Source organism: Hippocampus comes, unplaced genomic scaffold, assembly GCF_001891065.2.
Source record: "Hippocampus comes isolate QL1 unplaced genomic scaffold, H_comes_QL1_v1.1 scaffold27, whole genome shotgun sequence".
NCBI classification, from domain to species: domain Eukaryota; kingdom Metazoa; phylum Chordata; class Actinopteri; order Syngnathiformes; family Syngnathidae; genus Hippocampus; species Hippocampus comes.
In genome coordinates this window covers 567209-590980 of record NW_017805145.1, presented here as the reverse complement: position 1 = coordinate 590980, position 23772 = coordinate 567209, and the positions used below count along the sequence as shown (strand labels likewise).

At 41.6% G+C, this 23772-nt stretch overlaps 1 protein-coding gene and 1 long non-coding RNA gene across 7 annotated transcripts in view; one reads left to right on the top strand and one right to left on the bottom strand.

Annotated features, from left to right (window-relative positions):
• The window catches only part of dgkh (diacylglycerol kinase, eta), a 78990-nt gene extending 58032 nt beyond the window's left edge, over positions 1 to 20958 (top strand). For 4 of the 6 annotated variants that reach the window (XM_019867714.1, XM_019867715.1, XM_019867717.1 and 1 more), the window contains 21 exons: positions 1188 to 1350; positions 1837 to 1945; positions 3755 to 3976; positions 4068 to 4159; positions 5075 to 5174; positions 5264 to 5603; positions 6278 to 6409; positions 7649 to 7783; positions 8670 to 8787; positions 8869 to 8979; positions 9625 to 9721; positions 9821 to 9928; positions 10945 to 11058; positions 11595 to 11729; positions 11808 to 11968; positions 12065 to 12170; positions 12757 to 12849; positions 13564 to 13683; positions 13852 to 13957; positions 17277 to 17407; positions 20536 to 20958. In XM_019867714.1, the coding sequence (XP_019723273.1) occupies positions 1188 to 1350; positions 1837 to 1945; positions 3755 to 3976; positions 4068 to 4159; positions 5075 to 5174; positions 5264 to 5603; positions 6278 to 6409; positions 7649 to 7783; positions 8670 to 8787; positions 8869 to 8979; positions 9625 to 9721; positions 9821 to 9928; positions 10945 to 11058; positions 11595 to 11729; positions 11808 to 11968; positions 12065 to 12170; positions 12757 to 12849; positions 13564 to 13683; positions 13852 to 13957; positions 17277 to 17407; positions 20536 to 20622 (2780 nt within the window). In that variant the 3' untranslated portion in view covers positions 20623 to 20958. The remainder of the gene's footprint in view (positions 1 to 1187; positions 1351 to 1836; positions 1946 to 3754; positions 3977 to 4067; positions 4160 to 5074; positions 5175 to 5263; positions 5604 to 6277; positions 6410 to 7648; positions 7784 to 8669; positions 8788 to 8868; positions 8980 to 9624; positions 9722 to 9820; positions 9929 to 10944; positions 11059 to 11594; positions 11730 to 11807; positions 11969 to 12064; positions 12171 to 12756; positions 12850 to 13563; positions 13684 to 13851; positions 13958 to 17276; positions 17408 to 20535) is intronic. The other 2 variants (XM_019867716.1, XM_019867720.1) reach the window with 1 other exon arrangement.
• A 288-nt stretch (positions 20959 to 21246) lies between these two features.
• On the bottom strand, positions 21247 to 21712 carry LOC109514535 (uncharacterized). The gene is made up of 2 exons (XR_002168002.1): positions 21622 to 21712; positions 21247 to 21550 (listed from the first exon to the last, which is right to left on the bottom strand). It is a non-coding gene; the product is annotated as an uncharacterized LOC109514535 (long non-coding RNA).
• Between the last annotated feature and the right edge of the window lie 2060 nt (positions 21713 to 23772).

The following is a 23772-nucleotide window of genomic DNA, read 5'->3' as shown; positions in this document are numbered from 1 at the left end:
AGAGAGAGAGAGAGAGAGAGAGAGAGAGAACAAAAATAGTAACACTTAAAATCACGTCAAAGGCCACGAAAATCACGAGTCAAAAGCCAAAGAATAAAATTGTGAGTTTTAAGACGAGCTTTAAAGGTGGGCAGCGAGGGGGCTTGCCTAACGCTCAAAGAGACGGATCAGCAACGAAAAAGGCCCGATCCCCTCTGAGCCTCCGCTTAGTTCTCGCTACCTCTTATCGTGTCTCGTCCGCAAACCCGAGGCAGCAGGCAGTTGCGCAGGAGCTCAGAGTGGTCAGGTGGGGTGAGGCCATTTCACGATTTGAAAACAAATAGGATATTAAATAGAACTCTACAATGTATCGAGAGCCAGTGAAGGGATGCCAGTTATATGCTCCCTCTTACGAGTAGTAGTCAAAAAGCAACAGCAGCATTCTGGACCAACTGGAGATGCTTAACGAAGGATTAGCTGACTCCAAAGTAAAGTGCAAATCACTGTCCAGTTTCAAATTCCACAGTGACGCCGGCATTTATTCTTTCATTGAGTCCTACCTTAGATGTGTCTGTCGCAGTGATGACCCAAGTGCAGTTAGCATTGTTGTCGTATTGGACCGGGTAGTTTGGAGACGTCATGACACCACTGGGTCCTCGTAATTGACCTCCGCACATCGGAGCTAAAACAGAGAGAAGGGGGGAGAGGGGGGGGATACTTTGGATCACCAACATTCTGAGTACACACTCAGCGTTTCTCAACGTGCAAAACTGCAGTGATCCGCATTAGATGAGAAAGCCCTCATGTTTGTACTCCTGATACTTCTTGACCTGAGTGCGGCCGTCGATCAGGTTAATCGTAAAACCTTCGTTTGTGGTTCGTCCTCGGAGGCACATTTCTAAATTGGATTCCTTCCAATCTTATTAGAACATCATTATCTGCTTCTCTTGGTTATGTTGAATCAGCTCCAGATGGACTCCCTCAATATATATATATATATATACACACATATACGGTATATATATATATATATATATATATACACACACACACACACACACACACGCACACACACACAATATCTGCCTAATTTCGCTTCATATAATTTACATACTATGTTATACAATAATATGTTTTATACAAGCTAAATACTTTTTTGTATTATTGTTTATTTTTATATTATTATTATTCTCTAAATTTCCCATTAGGCTTTTGGAAGGCCACCTGTCCCCCATCGTGTGCCAGTCCCCTCTTGGTCTTCGTCAACTCCAAAAGTGGTGACAACCAAGGAGTCAAGTTCCTGCGACGCTTTAAGCAGCTGCTCAACCCAGCACAAGTCTTCGACCTGGTCAACGGCGGCCCGCACCTCGGGTGAGCATGACAAACTGAGTGACGCCTTCATTAGGAACATCAGCACAATGTGATGGAATTTGATGAGAAAAGTCTCCATCAAAACTAAAATATCCATTGTTGCATCTCATTTGATTGTGCATGTGTGCCTAATGATGTGTCTTGTGAGTTTTTATACGGGACTGTATAGTCCAGTGATTACTAACCCGCGAACTCTTATCAAATATCATTTAATTGTTCAGAAAACTATTCATTTTGTACATTAGTGACAGACAGAACAAATAAATAATCTTTGATTAAATGGCAGTACATACCTAATTGACATGCGTATCCACTTTTTGTGACGTTATTGTTTGGTGATGTGCCGTGAGATTTTCCGAACCTAAAATATTTGCCTTGGCTCAGTCACTGGTATTGAGAAATAGAAATGTACAGTATATGTATAGATCAAAAACACTTACCAAAGAATCAAGAATGATTTTTCTGCACACACTCTCTGTTTTTCAGTCTCCGCCTGTTTCAGAAGTTTGACAACTTCCGAATCCTAGTGTGTGGTGGTGACGGCAGTGTGGGCTGGGTGCTGTCGGAAATTGACAAGCTCAACCTACACAAGCAGGTAATGAAAGAACTGTCATCCACTAAAGACTGAAGTCATGGACCGACTCTCCATGCGCCTCCAATTTTTCCGATAATTTTAACTCCACTTTCACTTGACCTCACTCATATTTTGTACAATACAAAAGATGTGTGAGTGCGAATAATAGCCTTACCCACAGTAAGGTGGCTCGCTTATAATAATGAATGTCTGCAGATCCTTCAAAACTTAGTAATGGTCTTTTGCATTTCTAATCCGTTAATTATCCTTCAGAAAGACATTGTACAATATATATCACTGTAAAAACTAGTTAAATGATAGATGGAAAACGTTACAGTGGACTCCACATAATCATGTAGTATGGTGCATGGTCCATCAATGGAAAGCGTGTTCGTGTGTGTGACTTTTGACCGCAGACGTGTTGTGTTGCGCCAGTGTGTGTGTGTGTCCTGCGTGCCGGCCAGGTGGTAGAGGTGCCCAGACAAGGATAGGTTGCAGCAGCATTGCTGATATTTTTTGACAGACAGATTACATGCACAACAGGAAGAGATGTCATGCATTTTGAACGTCTGACAGACCACATGCTACCAATTTCGTTCAGTCTCGTCTCGTCAACGAAAACTCACATACGTCACGTCATATTTTAGTCATCAAAGAGCCACGTTTAGTTCGCCATCGTCATGAAAGCAGGGGCATTAACGAAATGATGTTGTCATTGTCAACACTGCGGATACCCTAAGACACAGGTGTCAAACTCAAGGCCCGGGGGCCAGATCTGGCCCAGCACATCATTTTATGTGGCTGGCTAAAGCAAATCAAACATGTCAACTTCAATGATGCTTGCTAAAATTTCTACCAAAATTTTAAATTCTCACATGTAATAAATAAGAGACACGTTGGAAGCATTTTCTTGATACCAGAAACCAATAGTTGAATAAACCATTATTATTGACTTATTTAAGTGGTTTCATACATAACTGCCTTGCAAGGGAAACGGCAACTAAAATGTGGCCCATGACAAAAATGACACCCCTGCCCTCAGAAGACAAACTAAAATAGTTCCTCAACATCATGACTACAGCATGTGTAACAAATGCCATGCACTTACTCCATCACTTGAGGGAATCCTAGTCCATTTATGTCCACCTCAGCTGAAGAAATTGGTGGTAGGCTTGCAAAATGTGGTCTCTCTGAGGCACTGTAGTGCGTGTGCTTTAAAATTGAGGCCCTTCCAGCTTAGGTCGTCGCGTTCTTTTAGTTCACCACTAGATGACACTGAATTCTACACACTCTACCTTTGTTCGTAACAGAAATTTTGGCTCTCGACACAAAGAAAAAAAAAATCAACCAAGCAATAGCTTGATGGGTGGAAAACATGTTGTTGGGGCAAGTCAAAGTACCACTGTAATAGATATCGAACAGATGTCTCCCCACATCTTCACTTTGAGTAAATAAATGCCTCTACCTACTTAGAGAAATGTGGCACAAGGTTTAGCTCATATTTTCCAGTCATCGAGTAATTCTATCCTCTGTTATCCACAGAAAATGTCACCTAATTGCTATTTTACTGCTCAAGCCAAAGCCATGTATAATATAAAATAATTTCTTTGGAACCATCTTGTGGCATCTTGGCGTCAAAGAACTGCGTTGAGGTGCGGGAGAAGCTTCATTTCGTCAGACCATTGCCTTGTCTGATTTGAAAAAGTGCTTTGTCACCAACGTGCGGCATCTATAGGCACATTTTGAGGTGGTCTCTCAGCAAATTACACAAAGCATTGCACAAAATCTTACTTTGCGACGCCAACTCAACGCTGTCGCAATACTTTCCAGTGCCAGCTGGGAGTGCTGCCGCTGGGTACAGGCAACGACCTGGCGCGCGTGCTGGGCTGGGGCCCGTCTTGCGACGACGACACGCAGTTACCGCAGACCCTGGAGAAGCTGGAGCGAGCCAGCACCAAGATGCTGGACCGCTGGAGCATCATGACCTACGAGATCAAGATCCCTCCCAAGCACAGCTGCCCCGCCACGCCCGAGGGTGCAGACGGTTGCCAGGTAGTGTGCAAGACACCAACAGACGTGTAGCTTGATTCCATTTTTATACACAAATGGAAGATGTACTAATGACCAACGACGTGTACTCCAGTTTCACATTTCAGCTTACGAAGATTCCGTGGCGACTCATCTCACCAAGATCCTCAACTCGGAGCAGCACTCTGTGGTCATTTCCTCCGCCAAGTAAGTGACTCACTGAGACGCCCAGATCGGCGCCGGTCGGCCATTAAGTCTTGATGAGCGCGGTGCAACGGGATGCACGTTGGCACGAAAAGTTGTTTATTAATATCCATTTGCAGCGCAAACAAACACCACTGTCCTTTTAAACATTTTTTGAATCGACCTTTTAACCCTTTCATGCACCCTATAACCTGATAACATGATAAGCTGTCCACTGTAGTAACCGCTGTCCCTGAAAGGGTTCAGCAAGCTAGATAAGTGTCAGGCACTTACCGTAATCATATTTGGCTGAAGTCAAAATGGACGCTACAGTATATGCCTCGCTAAATTTTCTTGCGTCACTGTTCACAAATTTAGATATTCATGTCTTTTTCTGTGGAGTCAATCCCCACAGCTATTTGCTGCAGAACTCACCGTCTGGCACTTTTTCGTCTGAAGGCCCAAAGATTCCACAAGATAGTGTCAAAGCCCGATCGAATAGAAAAGAAGTACTGTTGGGGTCAAAGACAATGTTGAAATTCTAACTTTAGAGAAGTGACGACATTTTGGTGTCATCGTTTGTGGTGGGCTTTTAATTAATATGGCCAATTACTAAAAAATTTTATAAAAAATAGTGCATCCGAAGCTTCCATGAATCGTGACTACAACTGAAGAAAAAAATGCTTCTACCTTTCCCCCCACTCTTCCAAAAGCAATGTTAGAATGCTCAGAAAACAAAAGTTGATATGTCTCTGATTGATTATAAAGCTTCAAATCCAATAAAATCTTAGGTAGACTATATTAGAAATAACAAGGGAATAACAGTGTAATCTGTTGGTATTTATACAGTGCATACTCTGTATAGTTCCTTGATTTCTATATGAACACATCAGTGTATCTTCCTTTACATTGTTTTTGATTTAAAGGTTTATTTTTCAGGATCCTGTGTGAAACAGTGAGGGATTTTGTCACCAAAGTCGGGAAAGCCTATGAAAAAAGCACAGAGAATGCCGAGGAGTGTGACTCCATGTCTCTCAAGGTGCGTCAAGTAAAAAGCCTCCACCGTTATGATATTAGGTACACCTGCATCAAGTGCATTCGGTTTGCTTGTATGTCACCTCCCTACAGTGTGCCATCCTGAATGAGAAACTGGACTCCCTCCTCCAAACGCTCAACACTGAGTGCCAGGTCCTGCCTCCACTGCCCCACGCCACTCCTCCTATCGTTGAGGAGGAGCGGGAGGACGAGGAGGTGGCGGAGGGCGAAGAAGAGGAGAAACCGGAAGAGGAGGTCGCCAGTGAGGAGAGCCTGACGGCACTGAAGGAGAAGCTGGAAGAGGAGGAGACGGAGAAAGGTGGCAGCGGTGGCGCTTTCCCGCAGGCGCTTTTCAAAAGTCGGGAGCAGCTGGTATTGAGGGCCAACAGTCTGAAGAAAGCTTTGCGGCAGGTCATCGAGCAAACCGAGAGAGGTGACGTTTGATCATATTTTAGCCAAAATACAACTGATATAAAGTAAAACAATTTAGTCTTTGAAGACGCATATGTTATTGAGAGGGAAGACAGAAGTGTGATCTATACTGTCACCTAGTGGTGTTTTATAGGTACTGTTATTGGCACAGATGTGTCGCAGTTCTGGTGTTCCGGGTTCTGTGACATGTCCTTCCCATGCTTGTATGGGTTTTACACTTTCTTCAAATCATTTCAAAATCATTTGTTGGTGGGAATGTGAGTGCTTGTTTTTATGAGCCTTGTGATTGGATGGTGACGAGTCCTGGGTGGACTCCGTCTCCTACCCAAAGTCAGCTGCAATAGACTGCATCTCATCTGCACCCTGAATGAGAACACGCATTATAGAAAGTGGATGAAAAATTGTAGATCTTCTACTTCCGTGAGCGGCGGCGGCTCCTTTTCCTTTGAATCAATTTCAGTTTCTATGGTTATCATCACACTTTCGCTTGCTGTCATGACTGCTTTATTCGAAAATATTATATTTGGTATAATTTTGCTTTATATCAATAAATCAAAATATTTTATTTAAAATATGGCAATAATACATATTTTAATATGATTTAAATGTTCATCAATTTATTATTATTATTCCCCAAAATACAATACATACAATACATGCCTTTTGTATGTTCAGTGGTGGACGAGCAGAATGCCAACATAGACGAATCCGAGCCAACATCCCCGCTGGAGTTCCGCAAGGACAGTGAGGAGGAGAACCGGGACAGCGAAAAGGATGAGGACACCAAGGAGCTAGAAGCCCTAGCACGTAGGCTTTTTGTTTTACGTCTCAACACGAAATACATCTCTTGCTTTTTTTTTTTTTTTTTTTTTTTTTTTTTTTTAATGTTTGTTTGTTTAAGATGGATGCAAGCTGTTCGGTACAATAACAACATGAAACATTGTGCAGCGTTCAATAGGAAATAACACAGCATATAGAATTCCCCCCTTGTGGTTGTAGCTGACGCAAGTTGCTTTTCCTGTCGTGTATATACTGTACACATAAAGTTTTAAGCTTTAACTCTGTTTTTTACATCATGTCCGCATTTGTGTGCAACGTTTTTTGCTCTCGTCATACATCACGATTGAAGAAACTTTAGACATCAGGCAGCACATTCATCTATTAACTAGCAAGAGAATCACATATAGAAGTTATAAATATAAATATGTGCACGCACATTCACACCGTTGTGTGGCCAACAGGATGTGTTATTGTCTTTGGAGTAGAAATTCTTCCTGTTTATCCTGCAGCCGCTGCCTTCCTTCCTTCCTTCTTTCCTTCCACTCATTTTGCAGCCAGTAGAACACGAGAAAGTGAGTGATATTAGGCAAACCTTTTCTTCCCCATAGGAGTACAGTACATGTCAGTAAAACTAAACTCTTCCAAGGTCAAACTGTCAGCATCATAAATTTATTAAACCAGATAGGCAATGCTTTAAGTAATATTGTAACAACAATTATAGAAGTATTTAAAAAAGATAAGCAGAGTTTAAGTCGTTGATGGTGTAATAGTAGACTCGCCTGACTTGTGAGAGATCGGTTCCCCCTCAGTGATGGCGTGCATGTGGGTATGAATGGTTCTTTGTCTCAATATATGCCCTGCGACTGATTGGCGACCAGTTCAGAGTGTAGTCTGCCTTCCGTCCGAAGTCAGCTGGGACCTCTTTCAGGCTAAGCAGTGTTGAAAATGGATGGATGGATAAATAATCAATGTTTACTTTGAAACATCAAAACAAACCATGCACTTACATTACTCATTTCTTTGTTGAACCCACTGAGTGTTTGAGGGTACATCTTGTTTAGTATAAAGACATAATAGCGTATTTTTCTATCATTTTAAAATTATTGTTGCTACAGCCAATATCTACCGAGTAGCCTGGACAGACTTTGGCTGTCTGTGTAGTTGATGCATGTGTGTGTGTGTGTGTGTGTGTGTGTGTGTGTGTGTGTGTGTGTGTGTGTGTGTGTGTGTGTGTGTGTGTGTGTGTGTGTGTGTGTGCGCGCGTAGCGGTCAAGAGTGTGTGTTCTCCCACAGAGAGGAGGGTGAGTCGCAGCACACAGTCGTACAGTTCCTTCAGCATTCCACCTTTCACCACCAGCAAGGAGAACCTACCCGTGCTCAACACGCGCATTATCTGTCCAGGTATGCATACACCCACGCTTGCGCATAAACTGTGCCTGTTTAAATAGGCACATTCACACTTGCACAGGCAATGTACACAGGCGCCAAATAACACACGAGCAGAGGGACACGCATGAATATGTATGCTAAAACAGGCGCATGTAATGCACTAATAGGCACATGATAACAGTCATTGTATCTGTGGTTCACTTTTCGCAAATTCACATACAGCAGGGGTGTCAAATTATTGTATGACGGTATGACGGTGAAATCTCAAATTAATCCAAATAAATTTGACTCACGGTATTATTTCATAATCCACAACAAATTGATTGATTACTAGATTTAAAATCAGATGTCAAGGATGGTAGTTTGTTCAATTATTGTTCAAATTACTATAAGAAGGGTAACAAAAAATTATCCATTACAAATGACAATTTAAAATTATGGTAAACATTTTAGCAATGTTCATGGAAGTTGACACACATGATTTGCACATGTGGGCCACATAAAATGTGGTGGACCGGATCTGGACACCTGCAGTCTATGTGGTTATGCACAAAAACACACTAAAGTAGAAACTCAAACACACAGTAGCACAAGCACTACCACATACAGACACGTAGGTGGCAAAAGTACTCACACTCTATACTTAAGTAGAAGTACAAAGACTTGTGTGAAAAAAGACTGCTAAAATGTTCTATTCTGATTCAACTGCTAGACTGCAGTGCACCCAAAAAGTTCATTTGTCGTATTAGTAATACCCAAGAAAATGCTAACATGCACACACATATGAAAAACGAAAAGCAAGCATGCTCGCATAGGAAACCGTTTATCTCTTTAGCAAATTGGTTGTCAGCGACCTGCGTGTATATATATGCGTGCGTGTGTGTGTGTGTGTGTGTAGGACTGAGGGCTGGCCTGGCAGCCTCTATAGCAGGAAGCTCTATCATTAGCAAGATGCTGTTGGCCAACATCGACCCCTTCGGTGCCACCCCCTTTATTGACCCTGACCTGGACTCACTGTAAGAACCGAATCTCATCCAGTGTTTGTGTACATGTGGAAGAAAGTGTATGAGCTCCCTACCCTCCTCCTCATCCATCAGAGAGGGCTACATGGAGAAATGTGTGATGAACAACTACTTTGGCATCGGACTTGATGCCAAGATCTCCTTGGAGTTCAACAACAAGCGTGAGGAACATCCAGAAAAATGCAGGTGTGACCAAGTTATATATAATTTCTATTTATTTCTAACACATTTGTGTCCCTTCACCATGAAACTTATCGGAAATCGGACAGCCGTGTTCAGAGCCAAAACCCATAAAGTATTGACAATGTGCAAGTGGTCCAGATTTATGGTTCAAACACCAGAAAAATAAGTACTGGGAATGATCATTTCCGAGTGGGAATAGATGTGAATTTCTTAGCTTCATGTCTCAATAAAAAGGTTGTATCGAATGTATACAGTATGGATGTCTGATGCCGGAAAATGTGCTGTAATGGTCTCTGCCTCATAGTCAAGCGAAGTTGGGGTTTGAATCTTGACTTAGGCCCCGGGCTTGTGTGGGTTTTCTGTGGCTGCTTTGTTTCCCTCCACATTCTAAAACCATGCTATGTTCCATGAACTATGTTCACAGAAGACTGTAATTAATTTCGATGGATGGACTTTAGCACTCTAGTCGATAGGGTAGTTTGTGAACAGAACAGTGACAATTTTAGACAAGTATGAAAGTGGCTATAAGCCTCTGTTACAGCACTGGTACTACCTGACCTCCATTTACAGGCTACGTTTAAATAAAAAAAAATGTCATCTTATCTTCAGAGAAAAGTTGTTCAAATATTCTAAATATTTATTTCACAGGAGTCGCACCAAGAACATGATGTGGTACGGCGTCTTGGGAACCAAGGAGCTCCTCCAGAGGACCTACAAGAACCTGGAGCAGAAAGTCCAACTGGAGGTGAGACACTAAGGAATGTTTATTGAATCTATGCTGTTGTTCCTGAGATCTCTGCCTGAACCTCTGCCGGAAATGAATTAAATTGTTATTTTCTCCCAGTGTGACGGCCAGTACATCCCGCTGCCCAGTCTTCAGGGTATCGCAGTGTTGAACATTCCCAGCTATGCCGGCGGGACCAACTTCTGGGGCGGCACCAAGGAGGATGACGTGAGTCCACTCCAAATGAATGTTCCACTGAGGCGAGAAGGGATAATAAAAACAGGAGGAAAAATTTGTCAGGAAAGTTGTCAGAACCTGGCAAGACTCCAGGGTCTCCTTCCATGTGACCCTGATAGCCTTGAAGGGAGTTACAGTATAACCATGATTGTCTTTTTAAAGCTCATAGCATTTTAGAGTGTCAGCTTACACACACACACGCACGCACGCACGCACGCACGCACACACTTATATTCTATAACATTTGGTGTTATGTAACCGCTGCTGTGGAAAAAGTGGTGAGGGAATATTAGCAGAACAATTGTTAGCATGTTAGCCAACCCAATTTCATTAGAAAATAGTCCCCAACTATAAGGTAAGTTGGATACTGTATTAAATATCTTTCTACCTGCGCACATTGTCTTCATTATATTCATTGATCACTTTTCTACCAGTCAGAGTAGCTTGTTACGGAGCTGACTTTACGGTCAGAAGCAGGGTACATCCTTGACTGGTTTGCCATTTTATCACAAGGCACACATACTGTATGTACATACGGAGAACCAGTTCCACTGACATTCACACATCAATTCAATGAACCTAACATTCATTCTTATAGAATGTGGGAGGAAGCTGAAATCCCTGAAGAAAACCCATCCTTAGCAAAATTATAATGTATTAAAAATATTTTATTGAGGTTAAAAACATTGGGTTTTTTTTTTAAATCGCACGTTTAAAGTGCAGATGAAATGCAAATGCAACCCCTTCTCAATGTCCTATGGCTCCATCTAGTGGTCAGGTCTTACCAGTACATGAACACTCAAAAAAAAAAAACCACGAGGAATGCAATGTATTGAATATGAGCTTTTAAAATGCGAAGTATGCTGAGTTACTGTTGACACTGTCTGGGGAGAAAATCGATCCTTACTTAATTGTGACATTGGGCTTCGGAGTGGACTTGCATAATGTATCAATTCCAAGTATTTTTGACTCACTGTCGATGTCGGTTAATCTCTCGAACCATGCAGATTTTCTGTGCTCCATCATTTGATGATAAAATCTTGGAGGTGGTGGCTGTGTTTGGGAGCATGCAGATGGCTGTTTCCAGAGTCATCAAGCTGCAACATCACCGCATAGCACAGGTGAGATCACTTAGGACAGACTATATAACATTCTCAATTTTCCAGAGGTTGAAAAAAATCGCTGTCATTGAAAAGATTAGGGAAAAAATGACTAAGTAGTATTTATTGTCCCCAGAATTTGATCATCATACTCCATATTACAGTGTAGTGCAATATTTCTCAACCTTTATGAACCAAGGAACGTATACTGTACTAACAATTCAAAGTGTCACAAAAAGTTTATATGCTGAAATAATGATGATGTCATGTCACAAATGTGCAGTACCTATTCAGGGTGTGCATACCATTATGCTATTATATGAGTGGCAACAGGTGGATACATAGGTTTATTCCAGTATGCACCATCTGCCATCTAGTGGTAAAGGCATTAAATTGCTCTGCCTTTCAATATATGTCGCATGTATCGATCGATGAACAAAGAACCATATGTAATTCATTAAATTAATAATTTTCGGACCAATAAATGTAAATTTGACCAATTTCCCCAAATGTGGCTCAAAAGTGAATGTCTATCTAAAGTACGCTTTGCAAATCAGTGTCGAACAGTGAAGATCACCATCCTGGGCGACGAGGGGGTTCCCATCCAGGTTGACGGGGAGGCGTGGATCCAGCCGCCAGGAGTCATCAAAATCCAGCACAAAAACAGAGCGCAGATGCTCACACGAGACCGGGTGAGGAAACTCAGAGGAATCGTCTGGCTGTCATAGTGGACGTTTGTCTTCTAACGGCGTCCTCTCTCCTCCACTCAGGCCTTTGAGAACACACTTAAGTCATGGGAGGACAAGCTGAAGTACGACAAGCCCCCTCTGCGGCCTCACCTCTACCCGCAGCAGTCTGTCGACTTGGCCACAGAGGAAGAGGCCGCTACTGTGCAGCTGTGTGCCCGCGCCGCAGAAGAGCTCATCACGCGGTAGCTATACGATCCAAGACAGTACATATCAAAAGTCGACTATTTCTTTTTTTTTTTCTCTCTTAACTTTTATTCTTGTTCCTTGTTTCATTACAGGATATGTGAGGCCGCAAAGACCAATGGACTCTTGGAGCAGGAGTTGGCACACGCCGTGAACGCAGCATCGCACGCCATCAACAAAACACATCCCAAGTTCCCCGAGGTAAAAAATCTAGCCTTACTGAAAATGTTTTTACAGGATTAATTGAAAACATTTAATTTAAACTTTGAAATATACATTGAAATGAATGTTAGACTTTTGGGATTTATACTTTATATACACTTTGTGATTTAATCTTACAGTTTTGTTCAATGTATTGTCAAATATAAAATTTTTGCAACAGGTTGCTCTGATTCAACTTATTTTTTTAAGTGGTTAAGGTTGGAGTTTTGGATATTTGTTAAATTTGTTAATTTAAATTTTTTGCTCTACGTGTTTTTGAATGAATATCAAACATTGTAACAATTTTAATCAAGGTATCATATAACTATCATGTCGAGATTTTGCAACAATTTGCAAATATTCTGGCATATGTTGTTTAGGTTGGGGTATATTTCTATAAAGTTCAAGTCAATAAAATGGAGTGGATAGTTTTTTTTTTTTGTTTTTTGTTTTTTCAGTCAACAAGACTTTCCTTTCTGCAAATTTGGTTGTAAACCTAAGACATCCTTTAGCGTTGAACGCACAATTCTCTTCCTTCGACCGAACTGCTTATCAACTTGACAAATGGACGTTATGTACGTTACAGAGCCTGTCCAGGAACACAGCAATAGAGGTGGCCAGCACTGTCAAGGCTTTGTACAACGAGACCGAAACCCTTCTTGTGGGGCGGGTCTCTCTGGTATGTCCACAAGGCTTACATTGATTGCTATCTAATATGTAAAAAAATAATAATAATTATGAACTGAAAGAGCACTGTATTTTATGCAGAGAGGATCCAATTTACAAAAAGTTAATGACAAAATGGACAGTGATAATGCTATACACGACAAAATTAAAACAAACATTGATTTTTAATTTTTTTTCCTATTAAAGTGTTTAGAATATTTTGTCTTTGCCATAATTATATGTAGGTATATTTTTTTATGCATTACCTTAAAATAAAGGCACCATTTTCCTTCAAACTACAACATCCGTCTTTTTTATATAAAATCTGACTTAAACTCTGGTGAATGTTAATCATTTTGGTCTCACCTTTTTTCCTTCATTAATATACAGAATTGTTCAAAAATCTTGATTTGATTTTAATGAACTTGTTGACATATTGAAATATTCACTGGGAGGGATACACCAAAAATATTTAACCAATTTCAACATAGTGGGGTAGTACAAAGACCAAGGAATAACCCATTAAAAATTGGTGAAATTCAGAATAAAGATGCAGATACACGCATTCATTTTTACTGTTCAAACAACATTAATTGTTCAACTGTGTCCACCCTCCAGAATCTCCACAAATGAGGTTTCCACTATTGTTAACAATTTTAAATGGCAGTTGTCAGTTATCTACTGTAATAAAAAGATAGAGTCATAATTATACGTCTACTTCTGGCAGCAATTGGACCCACCAGAGGAGGAACAACTTTCCAGTGCCTTGCAGAGTGTGGAGTTGGAACTGGGAAAAGTAGGCGACATATCGTGGCTCTACCACATTCTGCAGCCCAATGATGAGGAGGTGAGCATCACGCACAAATCTCGTATGAACATGTAGTACAGCATAAAGACAGTCTATGAAGCCGCTGTGCACGGTGTTTGCTGTCGGGGATGTCGCAGATGGCTCCATGTTGTGGGAGAGCGGAGTAGCTCAATGAAAGGCTATAGGTTGATTGTGCTTGTGTACCAGGACCACTCTCTGGGTTATGGCAAGAGGAACAGTCGCAGCGGCGTCTTTCGCATAGTGCCCAAGTTCAAGAAGGAGAAGGCGGCCAAAAAGACCAGCCCGCAGTCAGGTAAGGCGGCACTCACTTTATGCCACCCATCCACTTGACAGGAGCGGAATACAATCGCAATCGGGATTGATGCGGACCATTCCTGTGAGGACAGTTGTTTTACCTCCTAAGCTAGCCCTCTGTACGGACAAATTAATTGAAGAAGTGTTGCACCCACACATCTGCTTACAAATCTAATGGACTTGTTTTTCCACACCAAACTCATCCAACCACGCCTTTCCTCGCTGTACCAACGATTGAGTCTGGCCACAGTCGCATCAAGTGCATTTCGGAGGCGGGGCAAACCTGAGCAAACAGACAGTGATGTCAGAAAAGCCACTTGTGGGAGTTGTGGGCAGCAAGGCGAGCGCGTCTTCTTTGAAATAAATGCTTCCGGTGCTGTCAGCTGCTGGGGTTTTAATGACTCAATGGGTTTCTGGTCAGTTCAAACTGAGTTTAATGCTGAATGAAACAAACGTTTCTCCTGCGCGTCATTGTGGATGTTATGAGGATGGACTTCTGCCGATGAAGATTGACATTGCTCACAAAGAATACGTCACAACAAATGAACACATTTGAATGCACGGTTCATTTTGTCGAACAGCCGTCAAGGGCGGGCAATCTAGATCCATTTCTTCCCTCCAGAAACAAAGTGGGTTTGACTTGCCAAGCTAGTGATTCCCCCACAAAGTCATACGGTTTCTCTTCATTGGTTATAAAATTGTCAACATACGTCTTTCCTCAATTCCTGCTAGTATAGAAGCTACATCCAGTTAAACGGGCACAGATTTTGCACGGAGTGAATTTGGAGGTGAACTGAGTCCAGCTCATGATTATTTTAGTACTTTGATTTTGAACGCCCCAACTTGAATTTTTCGAGTTACATGATGCTTTTTTTTTTTTTTTTGCTTTGTGTTGCAAACCAAAATTTACATAAATTCCAGTGAAGCGGTGAATAAAAAAAGAGCCACAATTGCTGATGCACTTTCAGCTGTTGATTGAACGGGACAAACAAAGACAAATAATACAGTACTTGCATTATGAGCTTGGTCATGCTATGAATGTATATGGTTCTTGTGGTATTTTTCTTTAGTTGTGTGCTGAAAGGTTTTGTAAACACACACACACACACACACACACACACACACACACACACACACACACACACAGAAACATTTCGCTTAAGATTCCCAGCACTTACATACCTTTATTTAACAAAATCGGTTTAAATGCAGCTTAGCACCTTCAACTCACACACCAACATTAGCTAACCCTGTTACAAGCATATTATACACGCGAGTCTCTTCTGTGCTGCAATGCTCCGGTCGGTTCCATTCATGAAAAAACAAGTCTCTGGACTGTGGTAAAGAAACATTCAGGGGACCTTGTTTTTTTTCGTGTATCTCCAGTGATGCATTCACTGCAACATGTCTTTCTTTTTTGCATGTTCCCTGTTGCCCCAAACTGGTACTGTGCAGTGGAAAAGGTGCATGAGTGGAACATACAAACTCCAAACAGAAAGGATGAACCCCAAACCTCAGAACGTAACCAATACTACACCGTGCGGCACTTTACTTGCATTCCTGAGCAGGAAAATATGTGAAAGGCCTTCATGATGATAGATAGGCTCGTTTCAGTTTTACATCAGGTGATCCAATGATTCTGTGTAAAAGACAAAAGCAGTTCCATTGTGCCTTTAATGCTCCTTTTTTTTTTCCTTTTTTTTTAAACGAGATATGGGTCAAATCAATTTTGCTTTTCATGTCCGTCCAAACTCAAAGGTCTTGTTCAGGTGATACTTTGGTCCTTCAGTGAGCATCATGTTATCGGGAGAAGGGCTAAGTTGCAGAAGAAGAAGAAGATAAAGATTAAAGACGGATCAGATTAGCCTTGCTGCTTATATTGACGAATTAGCTCGGCTGTATTTCCACCTCTCTACTTGTTCCTCCTCTGTGTTGAGCCGGAAGGTTGCTTGCATGTTTGCCCTGAGGCCCCACTTGAAAGCCCCTCTTTCCTGCCAACAGCCGCCACTCTTGCTCTCCACCTCTCACCTTTAATGCTTGTTGCCTTCCTCTGTTCCTCGTATTTCTTTTGACTTCCTTCAATGATATACTACAGTGTGTGTGTTGTTCAAGTGTGTGAGAAGAAATACTGTATTTCCTCATCTAGTGGCCCATGGCGATTATCTATTCAGGCGCAGACAGGAGGAGGCATCAAAGCTCGATTAAAACAATGAGTCGCGGTTTGGCATTCGCCGATTAACAGTTTTTTTTAAAATAGGTTTTTTTTTCTATCCTGTATTATTCGCTGAAAATAAATCACAAATTTGCTGTTGGGCTCAGGCCCAGGCCATGCCAAATATAAAAATATTGCTGTTGCGCCATGTTGTGGTTTCTTGGTTCCAAACAAACTTTGTTGAAGTTTTAGGAGGAGCTCTGTTTAGTCAGCCAGAGCCCTCTTGTGGCATCTATTGGCAATTAAAAGGCCCTTTCGGATTGGTATCATTTACTTGCTGATTTTCACTATATGGGGGGAAAGAGCTTCATCCCAATCATCCATTAATAGCAGTGGCTCACTATAGAATGTGGGCAGAGGGTCCTTTGTTTTAAAAATGTATCCAAGTGATGCTTCGCAAGTTAGTGGCACTAGTTTGGGCTTTGGTGTAAGAACTGGATGAGTACTAACAAGAGTGTTGCTGTCATATTGACTGTTTTTCATCTGGTTATTATATTCATAAACGAGAAGTGATTTTCCTACAGTACATATATTTACTTGAATTTTGATTTTATTGCGCACCAGTGAAGGTTAGTGATAAAATACGCCATGTTCCGACTGACATACAAATTCAAGTTAAAGTCAATGAGGAGCGACCACCAGGCCATTTGAGTGGAATGAAGGAAACTGTAAATTTCATCAACTTAAATTCATCTGATAGATTGGTTACTTGCTAAAGTACATGCTGCTGATTTGGTTAGCAAAACAGGACAAATGGGCTCAGCTGTTACCTTTTTAATGGCTGTGCTAAGATAATGATGTCTACTGCCTGAGTTTCATGGTGCAGATCAAGGAAGGCATTAATTTGACGGAGGCGTTTATTTCTTCTTATAAATATCAAGAATACAGTGTCTATTAATAGGAACCACTAGTTGAGGAATCGTGCATTTCTGTGTGTGCGTGGGTGACGTTTTTACATCTGTGCATTTGTTTTGCATATCTGGGAGGCGCTCTGAGCCTCTCTTTGCTCTCCTTTGTGCTTGTGTGCGTGTGCGTGTGCGTGTGCGTGTGTGTGTGTGTGTGTGTGTGTGTGTGTGTGTGTGTGTGTGTGTGTGTGTGCGTGTAGTGGAGAGATGGGGCACAGACGAGGTGGGCGTCTGGCTGGAGCAGCTGAGTCTGGGAGAGTACCGGGACACCTTCATCCGACACGACATCCGAGGCTCGGAGTTGTTGCACCTGGAGAGGAGGGACCTGAAGGTACACACACTCGCACATAAACACTCAGCTCGCTCTGCCCCCTGACCAGCACTCTTCTATCCTCCTGGTGTGTTTCTTTAATAACTCCCTGTCCGCTGCATTGCATTGCTCTGCCTGGCTTTTCTCTGTTTGACTGTCTTGCTTGATAGAAGAGCCAATTCTCAAGTACTGTGAGAGAGTTTACAGCAAAAGAGCAGGACTGGATTAAGAGCAAGTACAGGGTGTTTCTGCATAGTCTCAATTTGTGACTTTTTTTATTCGCTGACACTCACCTATTTGCTGTTTTTGAACTCGGGCCAAAGCAACAGAGGTAGTCCTTTGCCACGATCTCATAGCATATAGGTAATTGTAAACCTTTTTTAGGGATGTGTCAATTACCTACAGATTTCTTCTGTTCATGGCAGGTCTCTGTCCTCCATGAATAGCAAGGGTGTTTGCTTCTCTGCAGTGGAATCATGTCGGTTTGTCCATCGTAAGACAGTGAAAGATCTATAAGGTCAAATTCAGAATTCAACCAACATTTTCAGGAAAAGTGTTTTAGATGTTGTTGTTGTTGTTTTTTTTTTTTTTTCCCCAAACACTGCAACATCGGGAAGTACCAATAGTAAAGAAGCTGCTTTTCTCTAAGATTGTTTGGAATTGTGATCAATGCCTATGCCTAACCTAAAGCCACAAGAGAGGTTCGAGATGGCCAAAAATTTTCAACTGAACATTGATTTATTTAATGAATGAATTTTTAATTAAGCAGAAAGATCCGCTGTACATACAGGAAAGCCTTGTTTTTTGTTGTTGTTTTTTTTGGGGGGGCGGGGTTGTTTTTTTGCATCGAGGATTCTGGGTGAGCTGAGACTCATCCCAGCTGACTTCGGGTGGCAGGAGTGTACACCCCGGACTGACAATTGACTGTGACACTGGACTCTTTCTGTGAACTCAAAAGTTATATCTTTTAGGTTTTGTGAATTTGCCTTCAATGCTTAACCTACAGAGTTAACCGTGTTCCCTCTGTACTGGCATTGAAGAAACTTCATATCTAATATTACATTAGCTCATATTTCATCTGAGGCGGTATACTTGCAATCATTTTTTTTTTTTTTAGTTATTGACATAGACCTATTTTACAGAACTATAACTGTATCAAAAAGGTCGGAACAATAATTGCAACACAAACATTGCAGTTCTGCACTAGACCACCTGCCTGCCTTACACAACTACTGTATGTCTGGCATTTTGTGTACACAGATTTCCATATGTCCTGCAGTCTTATTCCAATTTCACAAATTTGGTCCACATTTTTTATTTATTATGATGTCAGCGAGCATCCAGTCACTCACTCTTGGTGCTTTTCGTATCTGGCACATATCGGACATTCATTTTTATTCATTCTATACACAGTATTACCTTGACCTACAAACGCCCAAGCTAATGATTTTCCTTTGAATTGCAAGCAAGCGTAAGATGCGACCACTCTAGTGAAGTGTGTGTGTGTGGGGGGGCTGCAGTCCCCGATACTCTTTCAGCCAACTAACAAGCGAAAGAGTCAAACACACACATACAAAGTGAAAACACTTGCAAGAAGCGTGGAGCAGTGCCTTACGCTTTCCTCGTTTGTCATTAAAGATTTTTCATTTTACGTTTTTGTGTATCTGTGTGTGTGTGGGGGGGGGGGGTCATATTTTAATATCCATGGTTAACTTGATTGTGTACTTATATGTCCCTTGGGCTCTATTTTGATGCCCAATGGAAATGTGGCGCAAGGACGGTCTAACCGTGCACATGAGTAAAGTTTTCTTTCTCTTGATATTTTTGTACCTGATCACAATTAGAAACGGCCGTTTGCACCATTGTGGGTGTGAATATAGCCGACTCACTTCCCAGCCAGTGGAAGTGGCACCATTCATTCCTTTTAAAATCTGCACACAAAAGGCTCACAGTCTTTGAGATTGTGGAAGCAGAAAGAGACTCCCTTGCAAGACACGTTCATAAGGTGCTGCAAGCAGACCTCCATACTTATTTGGTGTAAAAAGTTGGCCAGGGAGATCACAGATCAACATTAAGTGGTGGGCATTTGGAGACCGCCTTCCACCCTGATCGTTCCTGTCCATGTGCAATCCCCTACCCCTCACACACAAACACACACACACACACACACACACACACACACACACACACACACACACACACACACCATAGAATTGCCGCAGCCAAGCAGGGAGTGTAGTTTGGTCTACATTTTACCACCAGATGGACAATGCACGGCAGTTCATGACATGTTTGTAGCAGAAAATACGCAGGCGTACAGGCTTCTGTCAACTTCAAACTGAAAGTGAAACAAGTAATACCATATGTGGATAGCAAAACCTTACTTAGCTTTTATTTTGAGGGTGGCCCTCAGAAGCACTCGTAGCGGCTGACTTGACTTCGAATTGAAGCTTGCCTGACGGCATTCAAGTTGACTTGACTGAGCTGTAAGATTCCTGGTGCGCTAAAGTGCGATGACAGACTTGAACTGGAGCGCAATATTCAATTTCCAGTGCTCATGCGCACCAGCGCACCACTTACCATATGTGGATAGCAAAACCTTACTTAGCTTTTATTTTGAGGGTGGCCCTCAGAAGCACTCGTAGCGGCTGACTTGACTTCGAATTGAAGCTTGCCTGACGGCATTCAAGTTGACTTGACTGAGCTGTAAGATTCCTGGTGCGCTAAAGTGCGATGACAGACTTGAACTGGAGCGCAATATTCAATTTCCAGTGCTCATGCGCACCAGCGCACCACTTGCGTGTACCCCTCTGTGTTCTTAAAGCTCTTGCTCAAAATTCAAATTGGCTTTATTTGAGGCCTGTGTGTCAACTCAAGCACTTAAAAACTGTGTTGTGTGTTATGTGCCGCTCCTTTAAAGGCCTAGCGTGAGGGAAGAAGTAGCGCACAATATAATGGAAGTGCAACTATGTGTGTGCATGGAATTTGTTGGCTCCACCGAGAAAATCACAACCAATGGGGGTCCGCTCATCCCTGTCCATGTCAATAGTCTAAAATAATTTTTGGACATTTTATAGTGGAATGTGATTTTTTTTTTTCACAACTAATTGCGCTGTAGTTTTAATTGTTCTTCTTTTTTGTTCTTGCAGGATCTGGGGATATCGAAAGTGGGTCATATGAAGAGAATCCTCCAGGGAACTAAGGACCTGGCCAAGACCTCCATGGTAGATCTTTAACCTGGAAGCAGACGCTTCCGAAGAGGGGAAACGCACAAGCATATGTTCCCCCCACGTCACTGGAGAAGCTGGCAATCGGATCCGTGAAGCCTGTTTCCAAAGTCAAGGAAGAGGAGGGAAGATTGTGAAGAATCTTCACAAAAAGCCATTTCCTTGACAATTAACCAATCATATTTCACACACATACACACACACACATACAGGTATGCAACTAAACACAGTGCAGATTTTGTTGTTCAACTTGTGATAACAAATAAGTAGCAAAAGCAGGAAAGCAGGACTTCCATGAGTGGGGATGTCGTTCTGGTTAATATTGTTGTTTAAAACAAAACAGTTTGTAGAACTTCAACAACGGCATGTTCCATGCTCGATCGTTTAAGGTTTAATTGCATGATTTAGTGTTTTTCAAGTTTTTCGTAACACTTGAACAAGTTAACTTTCCGAGTATTATCAGTGCCATTTGTGACTACTGAGTGTGTCCTTTTTCGTGCACATGAGGGAAGAGTTTTAATTTATTTTGTTTGCATGACGTTGACGTGTCAAAGGTCTGCATCGAGTGCCATATCTTTTGAGTATTTTTAGCTTAAAATGTGCTTTATAGGAGGATGTCGTTAAGAGTTTTTCAAGCTATTAGGGACATGGTTTACTGTGGAGGAAAAAAATGGTAAACCAAAGTGAATGTTACACGAAAAACAGTCAACTCACAATTTTTTTTTTTTTTTTTTTTTTTTTACTGCCGCTCACCAGTCGGTTTCATTTTTCATTAACGATGGGAGAATAATTTATGTTACCGTATTTCCTCAAATAGACGCCGTGCCCCAATTGACTGCCAAGTCTGCTTGAACTGTAGAGCTGGCTTGAGCGTTCAAAATCTGCTTTCTCAACATTCACCTGAAAAAAAAGGTAAATTCTGAAAAACAAAAACCCACTGAATTCTACAGAGATGGCTCTATTTTCATGATTTTCTTGAATGGTGTGAATCGTGTGTGGACTTCATACCTCTGTACCGACGCGGATTAGTCCCAGTGTTGATAATTTTGCAGTTGAGCGCAGGCCAGATCTGAGAGATGGAGGTCTGCACCGCTGTGGGAGTGGTTTAAGCCAACTTCTATCATCCAATCAAAGCAGCTCATCTCATTCCCGTTAAATGCGCGCTGTGACATGTGTCCTTCCATTATGTTATTTCCCAATGCTGAAATGTCCAGCTTGGCGGAGACCCATTTGCCAAATTGTCAAACACTCACAGTGAGCCTTGCGCTTACACGAAAATCAGCATCCACCGGCATTTGCGCCCCGCAGCAGATGCGCTGTCCACGAAAATAGAGCTCAAATTGTCACTTTTAATTTGATCTAAAAGGGAAATAAAAACAAATGGCCAGATCAGACATGGTCTGTTTCCATTATCCATCGATCCATTTTCTAATCCGCTTATCCTCACTAGGCTCGCGGGTGTGCTGGGGCAGATTCGAGCCAATGTCAACTGTTTCAATTATTTGTTTGTAAAAATATAATTTTTTTTTAATGTAAGAGGGAAGCTTACAGTTTTTTTTGGGGGGGAGGTTTGTTTTGTTTTTTTTACGTGTCGTATTTAACAAAGAAGGGCATTTGTCAGTCTGGCATACAGCTCACTGACAGTCTGATGATGCCCACCTCTGATATTTAATGTTTCTAAAATCATCCCAAGATGCGTGGCACTCTCTCCAATTAAGTAAATGAATGCCCCCGGTCTCTACATGAGGAAATGCATTTTTTGTTGTTTTTTTGTTTATCTCTTGCCTTAATGCAGGTGCAAATTCTGCTACAATAGATTAACAGCACACCTCAACTTTTGGCAAATTCGCACATTTTTAAAACACAAATGCAAATCCTTTTTTTTTTTTCTGCCTTATGGGCATGCATGTTGCTTTTTTTTTTTCTTTCCAAACATTATTTCTTTCCAACCGGTGGCATTACAGGGTCTGTTATATCTTTCTATAGGTAAGATTGTAAATACTGTAAATCTTATATCTCGACATATGCACTGTCTCTGCAGTACAGTATAGCGGTGTATGCAAGCCATGTTTGTTAAATTGTGTCGTCCAGTAAGTGGCTGACATGGCATGTGTGTGTCAACACATTGGATTTTGTGTATATGACACCGCGACACTTGTCGTCTCGTGCATGATCGTGACAATGCTGTCGTGATGGAATGATGGTGCAATATTTTGACCCGCTTTGAGTGGTGCACAGACCGCTCCCCCTCACCGCCACACACACATATTTCTTCCAGTGGTGCTTCCATGATGATTTGTTAAAATAGGATTGCTTTAGTGGATAAGAGCCAGCTGGCTCAACGATTTAGCTATTTGCGTCGTTAATATGTCACAAGAGTTGCCAAACGTGTTATGCTTTATTTTGTCCTTTTGTTTCGGATTTTCACTCTCAGAAATCCCCAAAAATGGGATCAAATTGATTTGAGTTGTCTATTTGTTCTCCCTCGAAACATTTGCCGTTTAGCATTCGAAGTTGATTAACGTCGATCTAGTGGGTATTTTTTTTTTCCTTTTTGTTTTTTGGGCCTTCTTGACTGATTTCACCTTTTATCAAACATAATGAAGTCCTCGTTTTCAGACCCACCTGCATGTAGGTGAAGTTCCGTGATACAGAAAAACCATACAAAAGGTCGCAGTTGTATTCCAATCGCGTTCAATTGATTCTGTGATTGTAACCTGATTGCTCAACACGCACCATACATGATGTCTCTTTTTACAATTTTGATGGTTTTATGACATATCTTCCTGTTATGAAACAACTTTGATGCTACATATCTGGAATTGGTGGATGCCCGATGGAATACATCACGGTGGTCTCCGAACATTTGTTTGCAGTTTTGAATCATGTGCAAATTGCATTTATCAGTGCAGTGTTGAACATTGACTGTGAAAAAAATTTCATTCTGCAGTTATTAGCCAAAGTTAAAAATGTAACCATTAAAACACATTAACTTGCATTGCTGTGGTTTAGTTACATTTCATTCTCAAGATATGCATCCAAAGTGTCTGCTGGGTTTGGGTCGCAAGTTTCAAGGCAAGCAAATGCACCCCTGCCCCCCCTATGTGGAAGCTGCCATCTTTCTTTAATGTTTGTAAATAATGCTCCAAACTGCCTGGT